Here is a 20,227-nt window from a genome sequence, read left to right as displayed (position 1 = left end):
ATTCATTCGACTAAAACTGAATCTCCACGCCGGAGGTGGATGTGTTCGTCCGCCTGCGGGACGACACACTTTCCCCCTCTCCCCCCGAAGCCATAAATCCCGAGGTTGGAAAATTCTCCAACACCTCGCTCCTTGTAATTACCCCAAATTAGAGGAGGAGACAAAGGAGGAAAACGATGTGACAGGAAATATAGAGAGCGGATCAACAGCCAGTCCATTGTGGCAGATGACTAAAGAGCCATTAGGGAGGCGACACGCCCTCCCGCGCCAGTCAAACTCAACTCGGCCTCGTTTTTATGGACTCAGTGTCTGAGAGTGTGTGGGAGCCTGGGGACTGTTGCCCCGTCCCACCAGCTCCCTCCGGGCTGTTGGGGTGGGGTGGGTGGGGGTATTCCCAGTCCCCCGTTTCTTTGGAAACCATCCCTGCAGACTCGAGGGGGGCAAATCTGGGCGCACATGGTCCCCATTGAGAGCGCTAACAAGAGGCAGACAGGGGCTGTGACCCAGCGTGACCCCTCCCCCTCTCCCTCTCCCTCTCCCTCCCCTCTGGCACGTCTCCCTCGCGGAGGCCTCACGTGGCTAACTCCCCGCCATCTGCCTCCATTTAGCACTACACCTCTGCAACAAAGACCCCCCGTGGCAGCCCGCTTAAGCCCCCGACAAGCAGCCCACAAGGAGCCCCACTCCTCAAGCCTGCCAAGGGCCCCCACAGGACGGGCCCGCAGACGACCGGGTCCGCCAATTAGCACGCACCAGTTAAAGATGTGGAGCTGGGTGGTGGTGGTGGTGGAGCGCGGTGGGGGTGGGACGTGCATACACAATGGTAAACGGGCCCACGGACCGCGGTGTGTCTGGGTGCGTCTCTGGGGAGCGGCTAAATTACCATCAACAGAGGAGAGGGAGTTTATCAGGGAGCTCTCAGGGAGGAGAGAGAGAGTCCTCCTCAGGCTTAATTAAAATATTAGCCACTTCAGCAGGAAACAAGCCATTCAAGAGAGGGAGGATGAATTTCGATTAAAAAAAACAAACAAAAAAAAAAAACACTCCTTGCTCGTATTTCCTTCAATAATTCTGGGGTTGTGTTATTTTAAATGAACAGCTGGGAGCGTCCTGCCGTCTGACTGCAGGAGCTTTTTCCTTTTAGTTTGTGGCTAATCTGAATTATGCAAGATATGTTTCTGCTCGCTATCGGTTCAGCACACTGACTGCCAATATTAATAAGCAGATTTTTATGCAATTTGTGTCGAGAGAGCGACCAGAAAGCTCTGCGTCATCAAAATATAATTTTTTGATCCAAACAGTCATAAAAAAAGTGAAAAACTATAGAGTATTTCTTGAACATAAACCAAACTATAAAAAAAAAGTGCTTCACTTTGACATTGTAATGGGAAAAATGCATTTGAGGGATGAGCAGAGGTATTTGGTATGTGGGAAATATTAGGAAAATTTCAGAAGTCAATCAACTTATTCAAAACATTTCTAATGACCCTGAATTATTAATTAGTTTAACACACTAAAGATAAATGTTCAGAATCTTTTTTTTCACTCAATTTTGTGTTTTTCATGCTGGTGTTTTTCCTCGGAAAGACTTTAATGAAGTTTCTAATGGTTTTTCCTCAATGAGAAGCCAAGCGAGGTAAACTGAGCCAATCAGACACATTTGTGACGTTTGCTGTGAGGTACAACTTTTTTACAATTAAGCTTTAGTCGGATAATTACAACCATGGGTGTAATGTTGTAGTTCATCTACCAGACGAGCTTTTATTCTTTTTATGTATATATATATATATATACACATCACAAATAAAGAATAAAAACTAAATTGAATTTAAAAAAGGTCACTTTGTTGAGTTGGAAATACAAATTATATACAATGAAATTAAATAGGATTACATTGGATAAAATAAAACTAAATCACATTAAACTTACTTGTGGAGATTATCTGAGCACAAATAAGTCAGTAATTAAATAGATGAAGCTAACTCGTGGAAAACAAGATATTTCAATACCACCGAAGACACAAAATAAACACGTTTTATTCATAATGGAACTCAGAAATAAAACATAATGAAATATAACAAATACAAAAATGTAAAGAACTCTCACTGTGCTGTTGATGTCGTACAAAAACCTGCTTATTACGACGTTTAGCATTAAAGAGCCACAACAAGAACCAATATCAAAACTGAACCGAAGAAACCCAAAGCAGCTTCTTTCTGTGTTCATGTGAAGTTAAAGCCGTTGTAAACACACGTGGTTGTCCTGCTCCCGGTCGCCTCCACCATCAGCAGCCTGAGGTGTCTATGAGATCCCTGTGGCTTTGCTAATGGATTTAGGATATAAATCTATCATTTACTCAGCCAGTTAACACCACCCCGAGGCTGCTTTCATTTCGTCTCAGGAGACTCTGCTGTGGGCTTTTGTTCACACGTGGTAATAAAAAAAAAAAAAAAAAAGCAAGAATGAAAGAAACACGAGAGCGTGTTGTAATTTTGTTGATTTCCAGGCCTGTTTGCCTTGAATTCGTTTTTCATGCAGCTGCGAAGATGGAAGGGGAAAAAAAAACCCGACAACACATCAACATCACATCTGGACCCAGATCACTGCATTTTTTTATTTTTTTTTAAAGGACTAGAAGGGAAAGATTAAGGTCAAGCAGGCCTTAAACGGGTCATTGGTATTCTCCCGCGCTCTCCTCACACTGGGCTAAACACTGGATTAATTGCAGTGTATGGAAAGAAAAGCAAAGCATAACCCCTGGACTTAGAGCAGGTGGATTGGCATCGATCGGCAGGGCTGCGGCTAAGCATCACTCTCCAATTACCCGTGATTCTCCTCAGTGCGGCGAGCCTGTGTGTGCCATCTGCCTCCCCTCCACCCTGCCACTGCAAAACACAAAGTGGGCTTCACCTTTACGTTCACCCTCACGCTGGGAAGACGCGGGCTGCAGAGGCTTTGCCTCAGCAGCCGAGAAACGCGGGGCTTAACCCGCAGCCGGCGCGCAACCCGCCTGCATCTCAAAACACCAACAGCAGAGCATGTTTCAAGCTCTGGGAGGAAAAAAAGAAAAGGCTAAACTGCATGTTTTCACCCAGACTCTCAAACTTGTATGAGGAGGGGGGGGGGAAAGAAAAAAACAAAAAACAAAACTGAGGTTGAGTTTGTGGAGGCCACAGCTGGACGCTTGTTCCAGGCTGGTTCCCGGCCAGGTGGACAAGTGGAGGAGTGTCCTTCAACTGAGTGGTCAGCGAGGCCGGACCACCGGGCCCAAGGCAAAGCGAGCAAGGCTCGGACCAGGCAGATGGCCAAAACTATTAGCCTCCATTAGAAGCAGGAACCCTCCGACGCATCTCCGGAGCCGAGCCATACGGACGGACTGCAGCGCCGCACTCGAAGGGCGGCGCAGGGCAGACGGACGTGGACGGTCGGAGAGGACAAACGGACCACCGCAGGGGTGGTGAAATGTTAAACGTGAAGATAAAGCGGCTTCATTGAGTCGTTCAATTAGTGATATACGTCATATTATTAAAAAAAAAAAAAAGGAATAATACTGAATAGAAGAGAATTCAGTGCTTAAAGCAGTATGATTTAATTATATCAAGGTGTAAAGTAAAGAGAAAGCGTGGCTTGTAAATCAACGGGTTTAGTATTTTATTTTCTTAAATTAGGCTCTAACCAGAGGGATTGGCAATGCATGCAAAATTCGATCAAATTTGCTTTCAAACGGACTGAAAAATAGAGCACATTTATTCTATTCCGCCTGTTTAGACATAAACAAGAACAGCGTTTTCTACATTTGCTTTCCTGCTTGATTTATTGCCATCCTCCTTTCCAGCAATCAATTTCTGTGTTTCAGTGGCACCCTCCCCCTCCACCCTCCACAAAGCCTCCATTGCCTGTTTGGAGAGAAGCAGTGCTGCACCCTGCTGGTAAACACCGGGACTGCCTGCCAGCAGAGGCGAGCTGTTGCTTTTTTGTTAAACACAAACCTGTGCTGACTTCCAGCACTGGTTTTTTCACCCGTGAAAAAAAAAAAGCATCCGAGGTCAGTTTAAAGCATGTGAAACGTGTTTCATGAACTGCGTCGTTCTCCAGATTCGTATTTAAATCCTCTGCGCTAAATTTGAACTCTGGCTCCTCCGGAGGGTGGATTTCTGCGGGATCTCGCCTGGATTAGAAGGGTCTTTCTCAGGGGAGACCAGAGAAGAAACGCTGTGTGTGTGTCTGTGTGTGTGTGTGTGTGTGTGTGTGTGGGGGGGGGGGGGGGTACCTCTATGGAGGTCAAGTCACACATCACATTTAATACGGAGTGACCTCTACAATAAGCTCTCAGTGGGTGTATCCGATCTGATCGATCATTCCTTGCCGTGTGTGTGTGTGTGTGTGTGTGTGTGTGTGTGTCAAAGCAGCTATTACAGCACCATTGAAAACCAGAATGTAGTAACCGTACCATCAGTGGCGAAAAAAAAAACGTTTCACATCAAGCAAAAAAAAAAGCTTGTTCTTTTGGCTGGTGATATTTTTAGACAACCAGCAATTGAAGTTCATTATTTTCTAAAATATACCATAAAAACAGGCATTTGTAAATACTGTAGCCTTATGTTATCGCCTTGATATTTTGAGTATAAGTGAAAGTAATCTGAAGTTTGCATTTTTTTTTAAACGTATTAAATGTGCATCATATTGTAAAATGTGCCATCTTGGTCACAGAATTGCACATCATCATTCAAATGTTAGCCGGGACAGACGACACCCGATCATTGTCCGAGATATGAGGATAAAGGAGGTAAAGTTAAATATCAGCAACAAATTCTATTTATGTGACTCGTTAGCATTTAGTGGCTATAGTGCTATACTGTTCCTCACACAGGGCGGAGCGGAAACCAAAAATAGAGATACAACTGTGCAGTACTTTAATGAGAGAGAAAGTGGCATGTATGCATCTCTTTAGGTATCAAGTGAAATCTATAGCATTGTTCTCCCGCCCCCTCTTGTGTAGTTATTGCTCCCTGCATTTACAGGACAGTAGTACTATAAAACTACAGGGTTTTGCAGACGTTGCCTTATTTACTGGACCAGAAGTCGCCCTTTTTAGCCGTTTGGATGGATCTGCAACTTAATCTAATGAGTGATACTGACCTACACCTGCATCCAAACTCGCCCATGTTGCATCAAATCCTTAATGCGGAGTTGTCACACCTCCATGTTAAGGCTGAGGAGACAAGGACGTGGAACTTTGGCAGTGAGGAAACTCCATCATCTCCACAGAGGAGCTGGTCATTGTGAGGGAAGAGAGTGTCTTTATTAACGTGGGACCACAGGGCGACGTCGGGACACCGTCTTCCTCTAAAGCCGTCACAAAGGCAGGAGAGAGATTGATAGCATGGAGCCTTTTGAGCTATTGGTTATTCTGAATGAAGTATGGGCTTATTGGATGCAGGCCTCTCCCACTGCCTATCATTGATTTCCACTCACTCCCTCAGTTTTCTGTGCCCTTGTGCAAACGTCTCACCCAGAGTTCCTGGCTGTCCCTTATTTATCCCCGCCGCCTATGACATTTTTCGCCTCGATCCCACCTTAGATCCATAAAGAAATTATTGCAGATCACCTGGAGACGGGGAGGCGCGGCGAGGCGACGGGGAGGATGAAAAGGGAGGAGGACAAGAAAGACGGAGCGGAGGGATGGAGTGAAAAACAAAGAGGAAGTGAAGGAGAGACAGCAGAGCGGCGGGAGAGACAGATGGGGTGCAAAGATGAATTAAAAGAGAGACAGAGCAGGAAACAGAGGGAGAGAGGGAGGTGTAATTATCTATCAGGTGTTCGGGTGTGCGTGACAGAGGAGGAAGCTCATTAGCACACTCTGTGTACACCAATTACACAGCCAGGCTTCTCAGGGCATTCCCCTGGCATGTCTGCACGGAGCTGCCGGGGGGACACGCACACACTTTCTCTCTCTCTGACACACAAACGCAAAAAAAACTCCACGTAAAAATTATAACAAGCACCGGGGAACATTTCAACTTAACCACAGGCAGAACAAACTCTTGATGCAACTCCCACAAGCGTCAAACTGGGGTTTATCTTTAACTTGATTTTTTTTTTTTTTTTTTTTGGTGAAGCTCATATTTATAGTGCAATTAAACTATAAACTACTCAGTCATGTAAAGCAGATAATGACATTTAAGTAGCCATTTAGTCACATACAGTAGAGACTCTTAGCTAAAGGCCGGGACACACTGCAGGATAATCGGGCTGATTTTAGTCCCGATCATCAGAAGCACAGACCCGATTGTCAGATGTCTGCAAAAAAAGATAAAAAAAATAAAATCGTGACCGATTTTCCTGTGGTGTGGGGAGTGTTGAGGGCGATTTTGTTGGGTCCGATCCGCTTGGAAGGTCTCGGAAGGAGAGATCGGCGATAATGAAGATGTTCATTATTTGCGACCAGAAATCCTGTAGTGTGTGTTCTGCTCCGAGAGGCGCCGAACAGCAGGGTGCGTGACGTCACGTGTGCCGGTATGAAAGCCAACCAGGCTGAAAGCTGCAGCCAAAAGCCAGAAAGCTCCCGACTTGTTAATGGCCGACTTCAATCAATTAAAATCATATAATCGCATGGACAATCCAAGCGGACCTGCACGGCACTGTGATCACTCAGTTTCACTTCATTGTTCCTCACCGCTCTTCTTTAACTTTATATTTTCCATCAGTTTGTTTTGAGGCTGTTTCCCCAGTGTGAATGCATTTTGTGTTGGGATATTGATTCCTCACCGTGACGTCAGAGTGGATGTGCGCTCCATAAATTCACGTGACCGTTGTTCTTAACCTCATTATTACAAAGCTAAACAGACTTGGAACGAGAGCAAAAATATAATTTAAAGCCTCAGTGACGAGGATTTGTTTTATTACGTAATAAGGATCGATCTAAACACTCCGTCTCCACACTGCGGTGCACTGAGTATTCCAGGTGGGCGGGACAATCCGTGCACCAATCAGGATATTGTAAAAATAGGCAGGTCATTTTCCAAGACATCTGATTATCCCTGAGATTTGGAATATTGAGCATGAGGAACATAGACCTATATAGCTAGTTTTATAGCAGTGTACGGTGCAGAGTGGGATACAACCGGTTAGTGTGTGATGAGTTCTGCAGTCACATCACACACTGTCAGATCAGAAGAGGAAGATCTTGTAGGATGAGTTTTTTTGTGATCATTAAGTGTGTGGTCTCTTTATCAATGAAGATTTTTAAAAATTCTGTAGTGTGTGCCAGGCTCAAAACCATGACTCTTAATATAATAATGATGGAAGGGCATTCATTTGACAAATTAACTTCAAGATCGCTAAGAGAGTAATCGTCATTTCTGTGGGCTGTTGAGTTGAGTCTTCGTCCCAATCATTAGTTCAGAAATCTGATCGATGAGTAAAAATAAGATGCATGGTTGTTAATACCATGTGTGTGCTGTCATTTTTTTTTTTTGAGTCTGTTACCTGCTGATGTTGGACTGGCTGGAGGAAATCACCCCCATATTGGCCACCGACAGGACCTGCTTGTTGACGTTCTGGCTGGAGGCGTTAGTCGTGGTGATGGTTGCCGAGGTCTCGTTCATACCCAGGAGCTTTCCTAAGAAAATGCAACAATGTCAGGCAAAATTAAATCAAATATTTCACTTTGAAATATAATTATAATCTGTCAAATACTTAACTTGGTAAATGGAAAAGAACTAGGGGCTGTCCTGAACTGAACCTGTAAGTTGATTTTTTTATGGACCACCCTACTGTACATCAAGCTGACTGAAATAAAAATACATTCAATGGTTTATTATGTATTTATTGTAGCACTTTGGGATTTGTTTGCCAAATGTCAAGTGCAGTACATATGCTCACCTTAAAATTAATTTATTTTATAGTATTAGAGAAATGACAGTGAGTTTAAATGTGCTTAATAAATATCTATCTTATGGGCTACAAGGAAAACAAACCACAAGTTTGTCCATATCAGAAATTAAAAGGTATTCGACAAAAATAGACCTTGCGGAGCAAGAATAAAACATATCCATGCATACAAAGAATTCACTGCTAGTCAACTACAACTTGAACCTGTTAACAATAACAGTGAATTGGATTCTTTTATTTAAGAGGTCATTTAAAGTGTATTCAGTTCCACAGGTTTGGTTGCTTCAGAAGACCTCGATAATGAACCTGTTACCTCAAAGAATGAATCATCTTCACCCAAATGGTGCTCATGAACAGAAGAGAACATTGTCCTTTAAAATATGCAGTCGCGTGTGTTGTGTTTGAGTGCAGGATGTATTCAGCAGGGGGAAAACAAAGAAAAAAAAACAACGTGTGAATAATAATTAATGCAGAGGCAGCATTTAAAAGGCACTTAGGCGCTCGTTGAATGGTTGGATAGGAGGACGCTCTCAAAGCTACTGTGACGTGTCTGCTGTCGACGGAAATGTTTCTTAAAAGCAAAGGTGAGGAGATGCTTACAGATGAACACACGAGAACACACAGATGTGGTAACAATCTTGGACCATTAGATTTTCGTCTTATTTTTTTTAAATGCTGTAACCGTAGACAAGCTTTGCTCCAAACAATCTGTGACTTTGTTAACCAAGCTTCAGCTGTCGTGCTTTGAGCTCAATGTCGGCAACCTTTGCTTTCTTCATCAGGCTAGTAGGATCCTTACTTTCTCAACAGTCCCTCACAAGCGTCTCACACAAGCTGAACTCTTTTGGATTCGTAGTTTTCATTGTGTGCTGCATGCTTTATCAGTTTTTTGTTTTTAATTCTGCGGTGTAGCTCCTTCTTTTAGGCAAGAATTTGCTTTCGCTGTCGGTCAAATACATAGCAATTTATTTGGTGGTACTGTAGCAGTGTTCTGCGCCGATAGTGACATCTAGTGGTCAGTGATGGTAGGTGTAGGTATACTTTGGATGGACGTGCAACTTAATTTAATGAGTGTTTATCAAACAGCTAAAAAATAGGGCGACTTGTGGTCCAGTAAATAAGGCAACGTCTGCAAAATGAAAATAAATACCCACAAGTAAAACGTTTAATAGTTTGATGTTGATTTTTGAAAAATTTACTTAAAATCCTATACATACATGGAAACATGGGATTGTGGTCTCAAGATTTTCCCGCCACAGCATCTTTACATTTTTTGTCTGATACAATAGTTGCTAAATTTGTCAGAGAGACCAATTTAAAGTAGAAAATAGGCTTTAGTCCAAAAGCAGACCATATGTACAAATAACTATCTTACAGAAGAGGAGTTTTGCTTTTCATTGCCTATGGATCTCAGCAGCCTTTCACAATTGTACCAAAAAATTATAAATCACTAATTGGTGTGAAACAAAACTGCTGGATGAGGTTTGAATACAAGAAAAGTGGTCAAATGTACGAAGAGATGAAAATAACATTTTAAAAAAATGATGGCGATCCATTACGAGTACGTACCAATTTGTGTAACATTCAACCAAGACATGGGTTTGTTTACATGAGACAAACAGAAAAGTAAATACTTTGCTTATCATTGGTATTATTAAACTCACAGAAACTCTGATTACTGTTTTGATGGGTTTTTTTTTTTTTTATAACTGTGTACAATATAACAATAAGAATAATGAGCATATGCTCCCATATGCAAGACTCTTATTGGTTTAATATGCATTCAACAACAAACTGCATGTGCCATACTGGATTGTTTGCAACAGTATTTGTCCTTTTTGAGATAATATTGATGAAAATATTTAACTCATGTTAGTTACAATGTCATTTCAATATGCGGCGTAACTCTGCTGTGTACATATGAGCTGAACTTCAGCATAGAACTTGTGAAGAGTGCTTCCGTGTTGTATTTTGCCAACATTTTGACTCACCTTGCTCCTTGCAGAAGTCCTGCTCAGTCATGGAGCTGGGCATCAACAGCTCTCCAACAGCTGGCTGAATGGACACAATAAACTGGTCCTCCTTGGTGCTAAATAATGAAAAACAGGATTTAAAGCTTTATTGACACTTAAGTTGCAACATAAAAGCAAGGAACGGATCAAACAAGGCTCAATTTCTCCTGCTTTTTTTTAATTTCAATTCACCCTAATTGGAGGGAATGGGCACAGCTTGTGTTGAGTGGAGTGATTATTTGTGCGAGTGTACGTTTAGCTTTGCGTATGAAATGTTTCTCGTTTCATCGCATGCAGACCACGCTCTGCGAATGGCATTTTGGGCCAGATTGATTCCCCCCCATCTCAAACAGATTTTCTGATAAGGTTATTGATTGGCTGAGTAGTGGTGCCAATGGCATTCAGCAGGTTGATTTGGGCCGGGGCTGATTACTGGAGGAATAATTGTTATCCCGGTGAACCGGGATCAATTGTGGCTGATGTCTCACCTGGGAGTGCTGGCACAGAGCGGATAGGAAGGAGGAAATTAACAAAGAACCGCGGAGAAGGGAGAAGTAAGAAAAACAGGCATGTAAAGGATGTGTGGCGAGCAGCTGCGGAAAAAAAAGATGTGCAGCCGAAGGCCCGGGAGGAGAAATGCACCTGCGTGGACACGCGAGCGACGCCGGGTTGCCTTACCATAACTGGAAGTTGGCTGCTTGTGTGGAGTCGCTGAAGTCGATACCCATAGATACTGTCACCGAGGCCTCTGGCTGCAACCGATCTGAGAGTGGTGAAGAGAGGAAGAAAGACGAGAGAAGAGGAAGAGTGAGTGACAAGGGCAGTCTGTGGCGTGGGGAAGGATGGAGCATTGGGAGAGTGGAGGAGGAGGAGGAGGAGGAGGAGGAGGAGGAGGCGGGTTGGTTGGGTGGGGGTGGTGGTGGGTGCAGCAGCAGAGTGGAACAGACAGGCATCCACACCACTTGTGTTTTCTACTTCACAAAGCAAGGCCACAGTGTGTGAGAAATCTATCCTTCAATCTCATCTCCCACACCTACAGCCCGGGTGGGGGAAAAAAAAAAAAAAAAAAGCCAACACGTGAAGGACTAGCATATTTCCAAAACGCCGGGCTTGTCAAAGAGAGCGTCAGCATCAAGAGAGATGAGGTGTGGGAGATAGATGCAGCGGGGCGAGCTCCAGGAGCGCTAAGCAAAGCCAAAAAATGCTGAAGAGAGTGTCTGGACAGCTGAATGGGTTGAGGAGGAGGAGGAGGAGGATGAAGAGGAGGGGGGAGGTTAACAATGAGAAGAACGCAGACAGACAGAAACATCCTCCTCGCCTCTCTGGTCGGCCTGTGTATCTCTGGATGTGCAGAGCAGGGCTGTTTCACTGTGTAACTGTTTCCACAGACGGAAGTGTAGAGCAGAGACTCCAGAGGAAATGCTCAGACAACAGAGCCATCATGGACTCACATCCGAGCAGCTTTACGCCGCTTCTCCAGAGCTTTTCCCTTAAAAATTCAATACAGGCGAGAGGAGACCAACTCAATATAATCTGTGTTTGGTAGATTATCTCTTTGTTGTAAAAATGCTTCTTAGCAATGAATCATAAACCTGTTGGGAAGCCTGTTTCACTCCTGCTTTAATTAGTGAGCTATATGTAAGGAAACATTATTACAGGGAACGAACATCTGTGGGAACATTCAGTCCGCCAACAGGTTAGAATATGCCGTTTGGCATTGGCAGAAATGATTTGGTTAAATGTTCATGTGTGCAACAAAACAAACTTCGCCTGCATATCCCACAAATGCATGTTCATTAAAAATGGGGCACAATTTCAAAAGGAAGACCAGCTCACTTTACTTTTTGTGTTTTCTAGTTTTATTCAGACTATAGTATAAACTGAAATCAGAGGCCGTTAATAAAGGCCTCAGAATTCACAGGAACAGTGCCAGTTGTCCATGCTGTTGTAAGACTTTGCTTATGTTGCACTCTTTTAAATCCTACTTCAATGTTAACGAACATGACATTATTATATTATAAGTAAAATGAACTGAACTTAAAAAAAAAAAAATAATTATTATTTCTTACAAAATATGTGTAGATGTTTGTCTTTTTTTAAAAATAAGTTATTAGTTTAGAGCAGTCTCGTCTGGTCCTTGAAGAATGCTCCTCCAGAATGATTTAGACATCTTCCTTTTGATGTCATCATCATGAATCCGTGGTAACCGAGCTCTGCAGAAGTCTCATAATGAACAGCTCACAAAACGACTGGATTAGGAGCATAAACATAGAAATGACTCATTATTGTCCACTATTAACATTCTAAATTTAACCACTGTTAAGCAGCAGGGGGTCGTGCCTCTTGAAGCCACAGGAAATATTCCATTTTAAATTCATACCCTGTCAAGTAGTATCTCTAAACCAGCACACGCATACACAAAACAAATAGCAGTACATAAAGCTTTGTCTGTATTCATCCTCTGCAACTTATCCAAACTAACTGCAGCTGCCCGCTCACAGTAGCCAGGCTCAATCGATCCAAATTACCCACTGTTTGGCTGCTTGAGTTCCTTCAATGCCCAATCAATCCGCTGCAATTGACAGTTTCAACATGCTCCACTGCACACTATACCCCTGTGTGTGTGTGTGTGTGTGTGTGTGTGTGTGTGTGTGTGTGTTTGTGCACACGTGAAACCGAAAGCGTTAAGGGAGCACTATTCCCTGTCTTATATTATTCCCCCATCATACAACAGTGTGTGGAGAAATATGGAGATTGTGTATGTTTTCTTCGTCCTGATCGATAATAATGAACTGGGATTAGTCGGAGCAATATTGGCTGTTTTCTGGTAGGGGGGTTTGCTGCTGGGCTATTTGCAGCACTTGATAGCAAGCGGGCTTAAAGGTTTTTGATGCCATGATGATCGCTTAATATCTTGTCTGAGAAAACAATCATAGCAGCAGGAATTTGGTTGCGGAACTCGATGTGACCTCAGAGATTGAACATATTGAAAGGCTGCAGTTGCTTTATTATAATTCAGATCCAAGGTTGGTTTTAAACCTTTTTGGTTGCATTATATTTGAACCTATCCTACTTAAAAACATGGAAACACACCAAATATTTATACGTTAAATGTTGCAACAAGATAGCAGATTCTGCTACTTTGCTTGTGGATTCACAGTTGAATTATAACTTGCCAATTAATTATTTGACCAACTAGTTAGGTCAAGAGACTATATTATTATACTGAGATTTTACCTGCAAAGATCAACATCAGACTTGCAACTTTGAAGCAACTGTTTTAGCTTAATAAATCATCAATCGGGATGAAAAACACAGGCTTGGTTTATAAGACTTCTCGATATTCACAGCTGGGACTGTACATTTTCTCTTCATTCCCTCCATTTACTGCATTTTTATATCTGTAGCGGCACACTCGTGGCTGCCCTTATCTACACAACAGCTTCCAGGTGATATTTGTAATGCACAAAAACATGTGCAAAGGGACACAGCACAGGAGCAGAGATACTAAATTACTTCAATATTCTCCTCTTGATATTACAAAAGCAGAGAGTTTCTCTGAAGTCACACACACACACACGACACAGTCGTACTCACCAATAGTGTTAAAGCAGTGGATGTTTAGACTCGCAGGGGTCCGGTCTCCAACGTGGATCTCCTCCAGGCAGTGGTCCGAGTTGTTGGTCAGTGAGAGCTGTACCGACACCATACTGGGCTGATACAAACATGGCTGCCTGGGGAAATGGTAGTTGGCCGATAGACCCTTTCCAGTCATGTGGTGGAGCAACTCGTAGCTTTTCACAGGACCGAAGGACTGCGTGCTGACCTAAACGAATGGATGAAGGCATGGGAATGAAGGTCAAGAAATACCGGAAAAAGTAGCAGACTGTGACTCTGTCATGAAGTGAGACCATTTTGAAGTTCTATTCTCTTAAAAAGTAAAAGTACAAGCCTGGAATTGAACACACTACATGCTGTAAATAATGCGATAAGGGAAAATATGTTTCAGATCCAACATGGTCAGTCGTTCGTGGATTCAATGTAAATGATACCTTCAAAACATATAAACATTTAAGGTATGTGACGGTGTTAAGTCCCCTAACAATTGGGCTGGAAATGATCATTTTGTTTAGAATTATAATCCTCAGATATTTTATAGTGCATTGCAATATCTTCCTCTACAGTATATTGTAATCACCTATTTTTTTCCATGGCTTTTTTCCTTTTAATTGTTAGGGTGACTATTTTCACGTAATTCATGCAATTTTTCAATTTTTATTATTGCGATTGATTGTTCTTCGTGTGAAACACTCTTGAACTATATAAGACACACACAATGAAACAATAATTATTTGGAAACAATCAAACATAATATTGGAATCATGAAAACAAGTCATATTGACACACTGACAAAAGGATAACGCTGAGGAAAACTGCAGGACGAGACCGATTCCTTTAAGATTTATCAACCCGAAAGCAAACAAAGGAATATGAAAAAGATTAGGAAAAAAAAAAAAGAAAGAAAAAGAAAACGCACCACATTCAGAAAGTCATCCGAATGCCAAACACTCTCTGCATCAACACAATATCCAGGGATGCTTTGTACATTACAGTGCAAATGCATCCATACAAGAGGCCAAATTAATACAAGAATCTCCGGTCTTCCCATCACCCACATTCATGCAATTTATTGCGGCCAATCAGCAGCCAGACTGCTCCACTTCTTAGTGAAGTGGGGACCAAGTGATGGCTGAAAAACTCCTCCGCCCCGACGCTCCCTTCATTAACTCTGTGGGGTAAAGAAGAGCGCATTTAAGAAATGTTCTCAATCAGCCCAGTTAGATGGAGATGGGCTGAATGCTCAGTCAAACCGGGGCTGAATAAAAACAACCCCTAATGAATAGAAACACAAGTGCCTGCACGGCCCCAAACCTGCCATTCGCCGGCAGTTTAAAAAGAGCTTTTACCTTTTCAGACGCAGGAAATTGCATTACCTTTGAGACGCAGTGGAAAAGAAAAGAGGCGGAGGCAGTAGTGTATTTTCTTTTCTTTTTTTTTGAGAGCTCTAAAAATTATCGTGTTGTTACTCTTTGATGAGCGTTGTTCACACCTGGTGGCATTGAGATTTTCACTTGATGTTGGTGAAGGGCTCGCATTACAGTGAGAGAAGACAAGTCGACCCACACAGTGTAAAACAACATGCTCTACATACTGCTCTGTTAAACATGGAAATAATTCTATAATGTGCATAAGCCGCGGACACGCCTCTACTGCGTCGATGTCACTAACAAAGTATTAAAAGTCTTGCAAGTTTCACGAGTTTCTTCAGTCTTCGAGGGTCCTTTGGTTTTGAGCGACGGCGCTAATTGGCTCAAAACATAAGGACAGATCCAGCCTGTTCACACCTTCTAAAACAATTAGCACTTGAATGCACAAACACCAAGCTGAAGCGGAGACACACACACGTCATTCTGGGTCAATGAGAGTGTCAACGCACACACACACACACACTCACACAAAAACTTGTATACCACCTGTCTGACCCAAAAAGAAAAGAAAAGATAAAACTTTTAAAGAAGTCACAAGAATAACAAAAGTAATGATATCTAATATTGTATAAAGTTTTAAAAAAATATAAAAGAGGTGGGAAAAAAACAACAAAAAAAAAAAAAAAACAGACTGTGTGAGCTAATTAATCTAATTGACGATGACTGAGAATATGATGTGAAGAAACACAGTGGAAACGTGGAGTGGCGACGGCAGCGCTCGTGTTGAGTGCTGTCAGTGTACATTGTTTTACTGAAGCTCGACGTACTGCCAGTATGTTCGGACTCGGGTGAGAAATGTAAACGGCGTCCTCGGGGTTTTGTCATGTGGTGAAGAGGAGGATGAAGAATCGCTCCGACATAGGAAAAGAAGCCGTATACAGATGTTCAACAATTGGGCTGGACTAATAAAATGATGGCAGAGAAACTGCACCACATCACGAATATATCACCATCATAACACCAAACACGTACAATATAATTTACATATTACACAACACTGACTGAACTGCAATAATTGAAACACTTCCTGAGGTCACAAAGTGCGTGCAGAGCTCCAAGTGAGCATCGTGAAGGTGGAGGAGAACAAAATCTGGACAGAAGACAACTCGAAGTAGTCCACAATTTACAACACGGTGGGTTTTGGCTACAGAATTCACACTAATACACATGTTTACATCTGGAATGGTTTGGCTACATGCTTTATGACTACATAAAGTTGCTCAAGGTAGACAGGAAGTTGAGTGAATCGATTCTTTTCCCAAAATTAAAAAAATCTTGTGGCATTAACTGATCGAATATTGCATCATATGTGGTGGCAACAGATTTTAAAGGCACAAAAATCAGCAAAGTTGATCAAAAACATGATGGGGAAAACACATGCCTGTGATGAAATTTGGTTTTGTAAAGAAATTGGGCCTGGAGGTACCGTTGAATATTATTAGATTTAGTCATTGCAAGTAACATTGAAATATGAAAACAAACCACCTCTAACATGTTTAGTTAATATTGTGCACCAGTTCAACGCTTTCCATCAGTCTTAGTCAAAGAAAACACTTATCCTCAACATTTGTGTCTTTAATTCATTTTCTGTTCAACTGGCAACAAAGACATGAACTTAACTTGCTGCAAGTCTCACTGCTATAAATATTGCTGCCATCATCTGTTTAGTGTTGTATTATGACTTCTATTGCTATTCAAACAATTCCCAGAGAACAAAACTATTAGTGAAAGGTTACTGCTGACCTTTCCTTTGTTATTTTATCACATCTTGTCATCCAGATTGAAGCCTCTCGCAACCTTGAGGTGCATCTTGAATATCTGTGAATCTTGAGCAGGCCTGGGAAACTGCTTCTCTTTTTTTCCTGCCATTTCGTGTGTCTGCTCACACTTTGCTTCACCAGGATGTTTTTGTCAAATCAGATTTTGTTGGTGTTGTTGAGAACTGCTGATTGAAGAATGACCTACAAATACTGTTTCACTTAAAATAAAACAAAAGTTTTTTCTTGAGCCAGCAAAACATCATCATGACTTTCAATCCCCAAATCTCTTTCAACTCCTCACCAATACAATCAATCGAAGAAAGAAAAAAAAAATGATTGAGAGCTTCTTTTATTTGGTCTTGAATAGCAAAACTAAGCCTGGACCCGTTTGAGTAGCGCATGAACAGCAGCGTCATAAAATTTTAAACCCCTATGAGGTGGAGAATAAACCCTCCAATCAACAACACCGTCTCACTGTCCTCTTGTCAGGCGAGTAAGAGTCCCCCGTGCCCACGCCGCCCCGGAGCGCTTGCGAGGGAGGTCAAACAAACATTTGTTGCCGTGCCGTAACGCCGCTCTGCCCTCACAAGCGCCCGTCACGCCACCCGCCAGCCTGTGGAAATTTATTGGGCCACTTTTGGACGTGTCAGAGCAGTCCGTGTCGATAAAGCCCGCCGTAATGTTTGCCACCCCATCACGGCGGAGATTTACCTTCCTGACAGACACATCCTGCTTCAAGGTCCCGTCTTGTCACCTCGCCCTGAGCTGAGCGGAGAAGAGCCGGCGTGCAGCGACAGGACGAGGCTTCAAACTGCTTATTATCACCAATTTGACACAGTGGACAGTTAAAGCCTGACACTCGTGGCCACACACCCCCCCACCCCCACCACCCCCCCCAGGCCCATCCATTGTTGTTGTGTTAAGCAGCGCAAGCCCATAACACCTCAAGTGTAAATAAGAGAAGAAGAGGGATGTAACCTTGACTCCTGTGTTACTCTACCTCTTTTTTTTTTAATTCTCTTTGGGCTTGGCTTGCAGTCTCCACCCTGGACACAAAAGGAGGGAGGTGACAATGAGCGAGGAAGTTGATTGAGAGGCTCTATTATGCATCAACTTAAAGGAAGCTCCTGTGATGGATGACACAGACACCTCCAGTCACCTTCAGCAGCCCCGGACGCCGCGTTCCCAGCATCCTCTCTGGCAAATGACCTGAAAATCCCGCTGACATATTCAAAAAAGGCTGCCGGGCAGCCTCTCGCGGTGCACGTAAGACGGCCAATTTCAGGAAGAAAGAGGAGCGAGCTGTATGCGGAGACGTATGGGCATGTATTGAAAATCCATTTCTGTATTTCAGACGCCACCTCTGCTTCAAACAACCAGGGGCGGGGTTTCATTAATGCTCTACAAGAGTTCTGAGCATTAAGGTAAGGGACATGTGTTTGACTTTAGCGGCCTAATTGTTCCCTTCTGTCAGGAGATGACAATTAATTGAGGGACGTCAGAAAGACCTTGGCGGCAAATTGAATTAAATAAACGTTACTACAGCTACCTAAAACTACTTTAATGTAACAAGAAGTCTCTCTGGCGCACAAGAGACAGAGGTTAGTTAATTTATGCCAATTTGTCAGTAAATTAGGTATTCTGAAATGATTAATTGTGAAAATTTTCATTATAGAAAATTAGCAATAATGGAGGACTGTTATTCGAGAACACTGGTGTCCTTCATCCAGTTTTTCAAGTGTTGCTAACAAACTCCTGACACTTTCATTGCATTGTCAAGATATTTAATATGAATAACACTGCAGCTGACAAGCACTCATCACCAATTACATTTCAGACCCATAAACTAAGTTTGGTTGTCTTACTGTATTTGCATGGCTATAAGACGCCCGCTGCGCTCATCTAATAATTTTTTATTAAACGTAAAGTAAATATTAAACTGCTGTTCATTGTATAAATAATATTAATGAAACACTGACTCACAATCATATGAGATTCAGCCTTATAAACCCCAAAGATGATTGGCGTATTATGCATTATCTATTGGTTATCTTACATTCACATTTTCCATTTTCATCCTTTTCTTTCCCGGTAGACTGACATGAAAAGAAAGAGGAAAAACTAATTAATTAGATGGACATAAGAATAAGTGTATAGAGTTGAAGTCAATGTAACTAAAAATGTAAGTAATCAGCAGGCTCATGACACTAATATAAATAAAAAAACCTAATAATTTCATGATTGTACACATTCTATACATAACACTTACTGTTAATACTGAGATTTCAGAAGGTCTTGGTGGCTTGTCCTACAACCGGTTCACAAGTAGAAAGTGATTATTGATGCGTGTGGCCCTTTGCAAGGTTACAGAACATAAAGCACACAGAGTCCATGCCTCCATGGCTTGGCAGCAGGAGAGATTCCTACAAGAGCAGGCTGGTGGTCATAATGTTGTGGCTGATGTGTGCGCATAAAGGTTTGCAAGCGACTGAATAGAAAGAAGCTTAGAAAAGATCAAACGCAAACGGCAGAAAGACACCAACATGTTTGATAAAGACACCGAGTCGCATGTAGTTACAAAAAGTAGTTAATAAGATGGAAAATAATGTAACGGCGACATTAAAACATTCTCAAAGTACCTGCCGGCCTCCCAGGCCGCCGCTCTCTCACTGGCTATTTCCGTGTGCGCGTTTATTCCTATTTAAGAGGCAATCTCTGCCGTTTGAGTGGCAGCAGGAGGTTTGGAGGGCAGGAGCAGCTATATTCGTGGCGCTGGAGGTCCTCCTGCTGATTCATAATTAGACGTGAACCCACAGAGCCCACTGCGGGGGGGAGGTCAGAGGGGTGAGGAGGGAGACGTGGGAGGAGGAGGGGGAGCGCTGGCGCCCGCCTGATGGACACCAAATGAACAAATTATGATGGCCCCCTCTGGGCGTGATGGGGTCAAACGCCCTGCGCCCCGCCGCTGACAGTTCAATTTCCCTCCAACGCAGCCCCATTCGCCGGCTGCTAATTATGAATGAAAAGTTATCAGCCTGAGCCACCCCGCCGCACACACGGACAGCGGTCGGAAGAGGTTTGGGGGTGGGCTGCGGCGGGACGGGTGGCGAGGGGGGAGGGGATTTAAGAGGCATTTGTGAGAGATCCTAATGTCAAAATGTTATTAGAGGGAGCGGTTGCATGCAGAAACTGGGGAGAGGAGGAGGAGGCAGAGGAGGAGGCAGAGGAGGAGGTGGGTCAAAGACAGTGACCAGGGTTAATCTAAATGCCTTTGATAACCATGCAGTAATTCTCTAAAAAGGCCCGAGCGCTCAGCTGAGACAGACTCGCTGCCTCTGTGGGCAGATTGCTGAGAAATAGAAATGACACTGAGGCCAGTGTACAGGTGTGTGTGTGTGTATGTGTGTGTGTGTGTGTGTGTGGGGAAAGAGCCCCAGTGAGCATGCACGGGGAGGGGCTGTGTGAATAAAGGTGAGGTTATTTACCCTCGTCTATGAATCCCGTTGCCCATCAT

The 20,227-nt window shown here is 43.0% G+C and overlaps 1 protein-coding gene across 3 annotated transcripts in view; it reads right to left on the bottom strand.

The window, feature by feature from the left end:
- The window catches only part of ap3b1a (adaptor related protein complex 3 subunit beta 1a), a gene marked incomplete at its 5' end in the record, with an annotated part of 58,050 nt that overhangs the window by 2,920 nt on the left and 34,903 nt on the right, over window positions 1-20,227 (bottom strand). For 2 of the 3 annotated variants that reach the window (XM_080510682.1, XM_080510681.1), the window contains 4 exons: window positions 7,489-7,621; window positions 9,885-9,982; window positions 10,584-10,668; window positions 13,503-13,731. In XM_080510682.1, the coding sequence (XP_080366808.1) occupies window positions 7,489-7,621; window positions 9,885-9,982; window positions 10,584-10,668; window positions 13,503-13,731 (545 nt within the window). Of the gene's footprint in view, window positions 1-7,488; window positions 7,622-9,884; window positions 9,983-10,583; window positions 10,669-10,965; window positions 11,131-13,502; window positions 13,732-20,227 lie in introns of those variants that run through there. The other variant, XM_080510683.1, reaches the window with a different exon arrangement.

Source organism: Blennius ocellaris (assembly GCF_963422515.1).
Source record: "Blennius ocellaris genome assembly, chromosome: 15".
Classification (NCBI taxonomy): Eukaryota; Metazoa; Chordata; class Actinopteri; order Blenniiformes; family Blenniidae; genus Blennius; species Blennius ocellaris.
The sequence above is the reverse complement of the archived record's forward strand: the minus strand, read 5'-3'. Positions and strand labels throughout refer to the sequence as shown.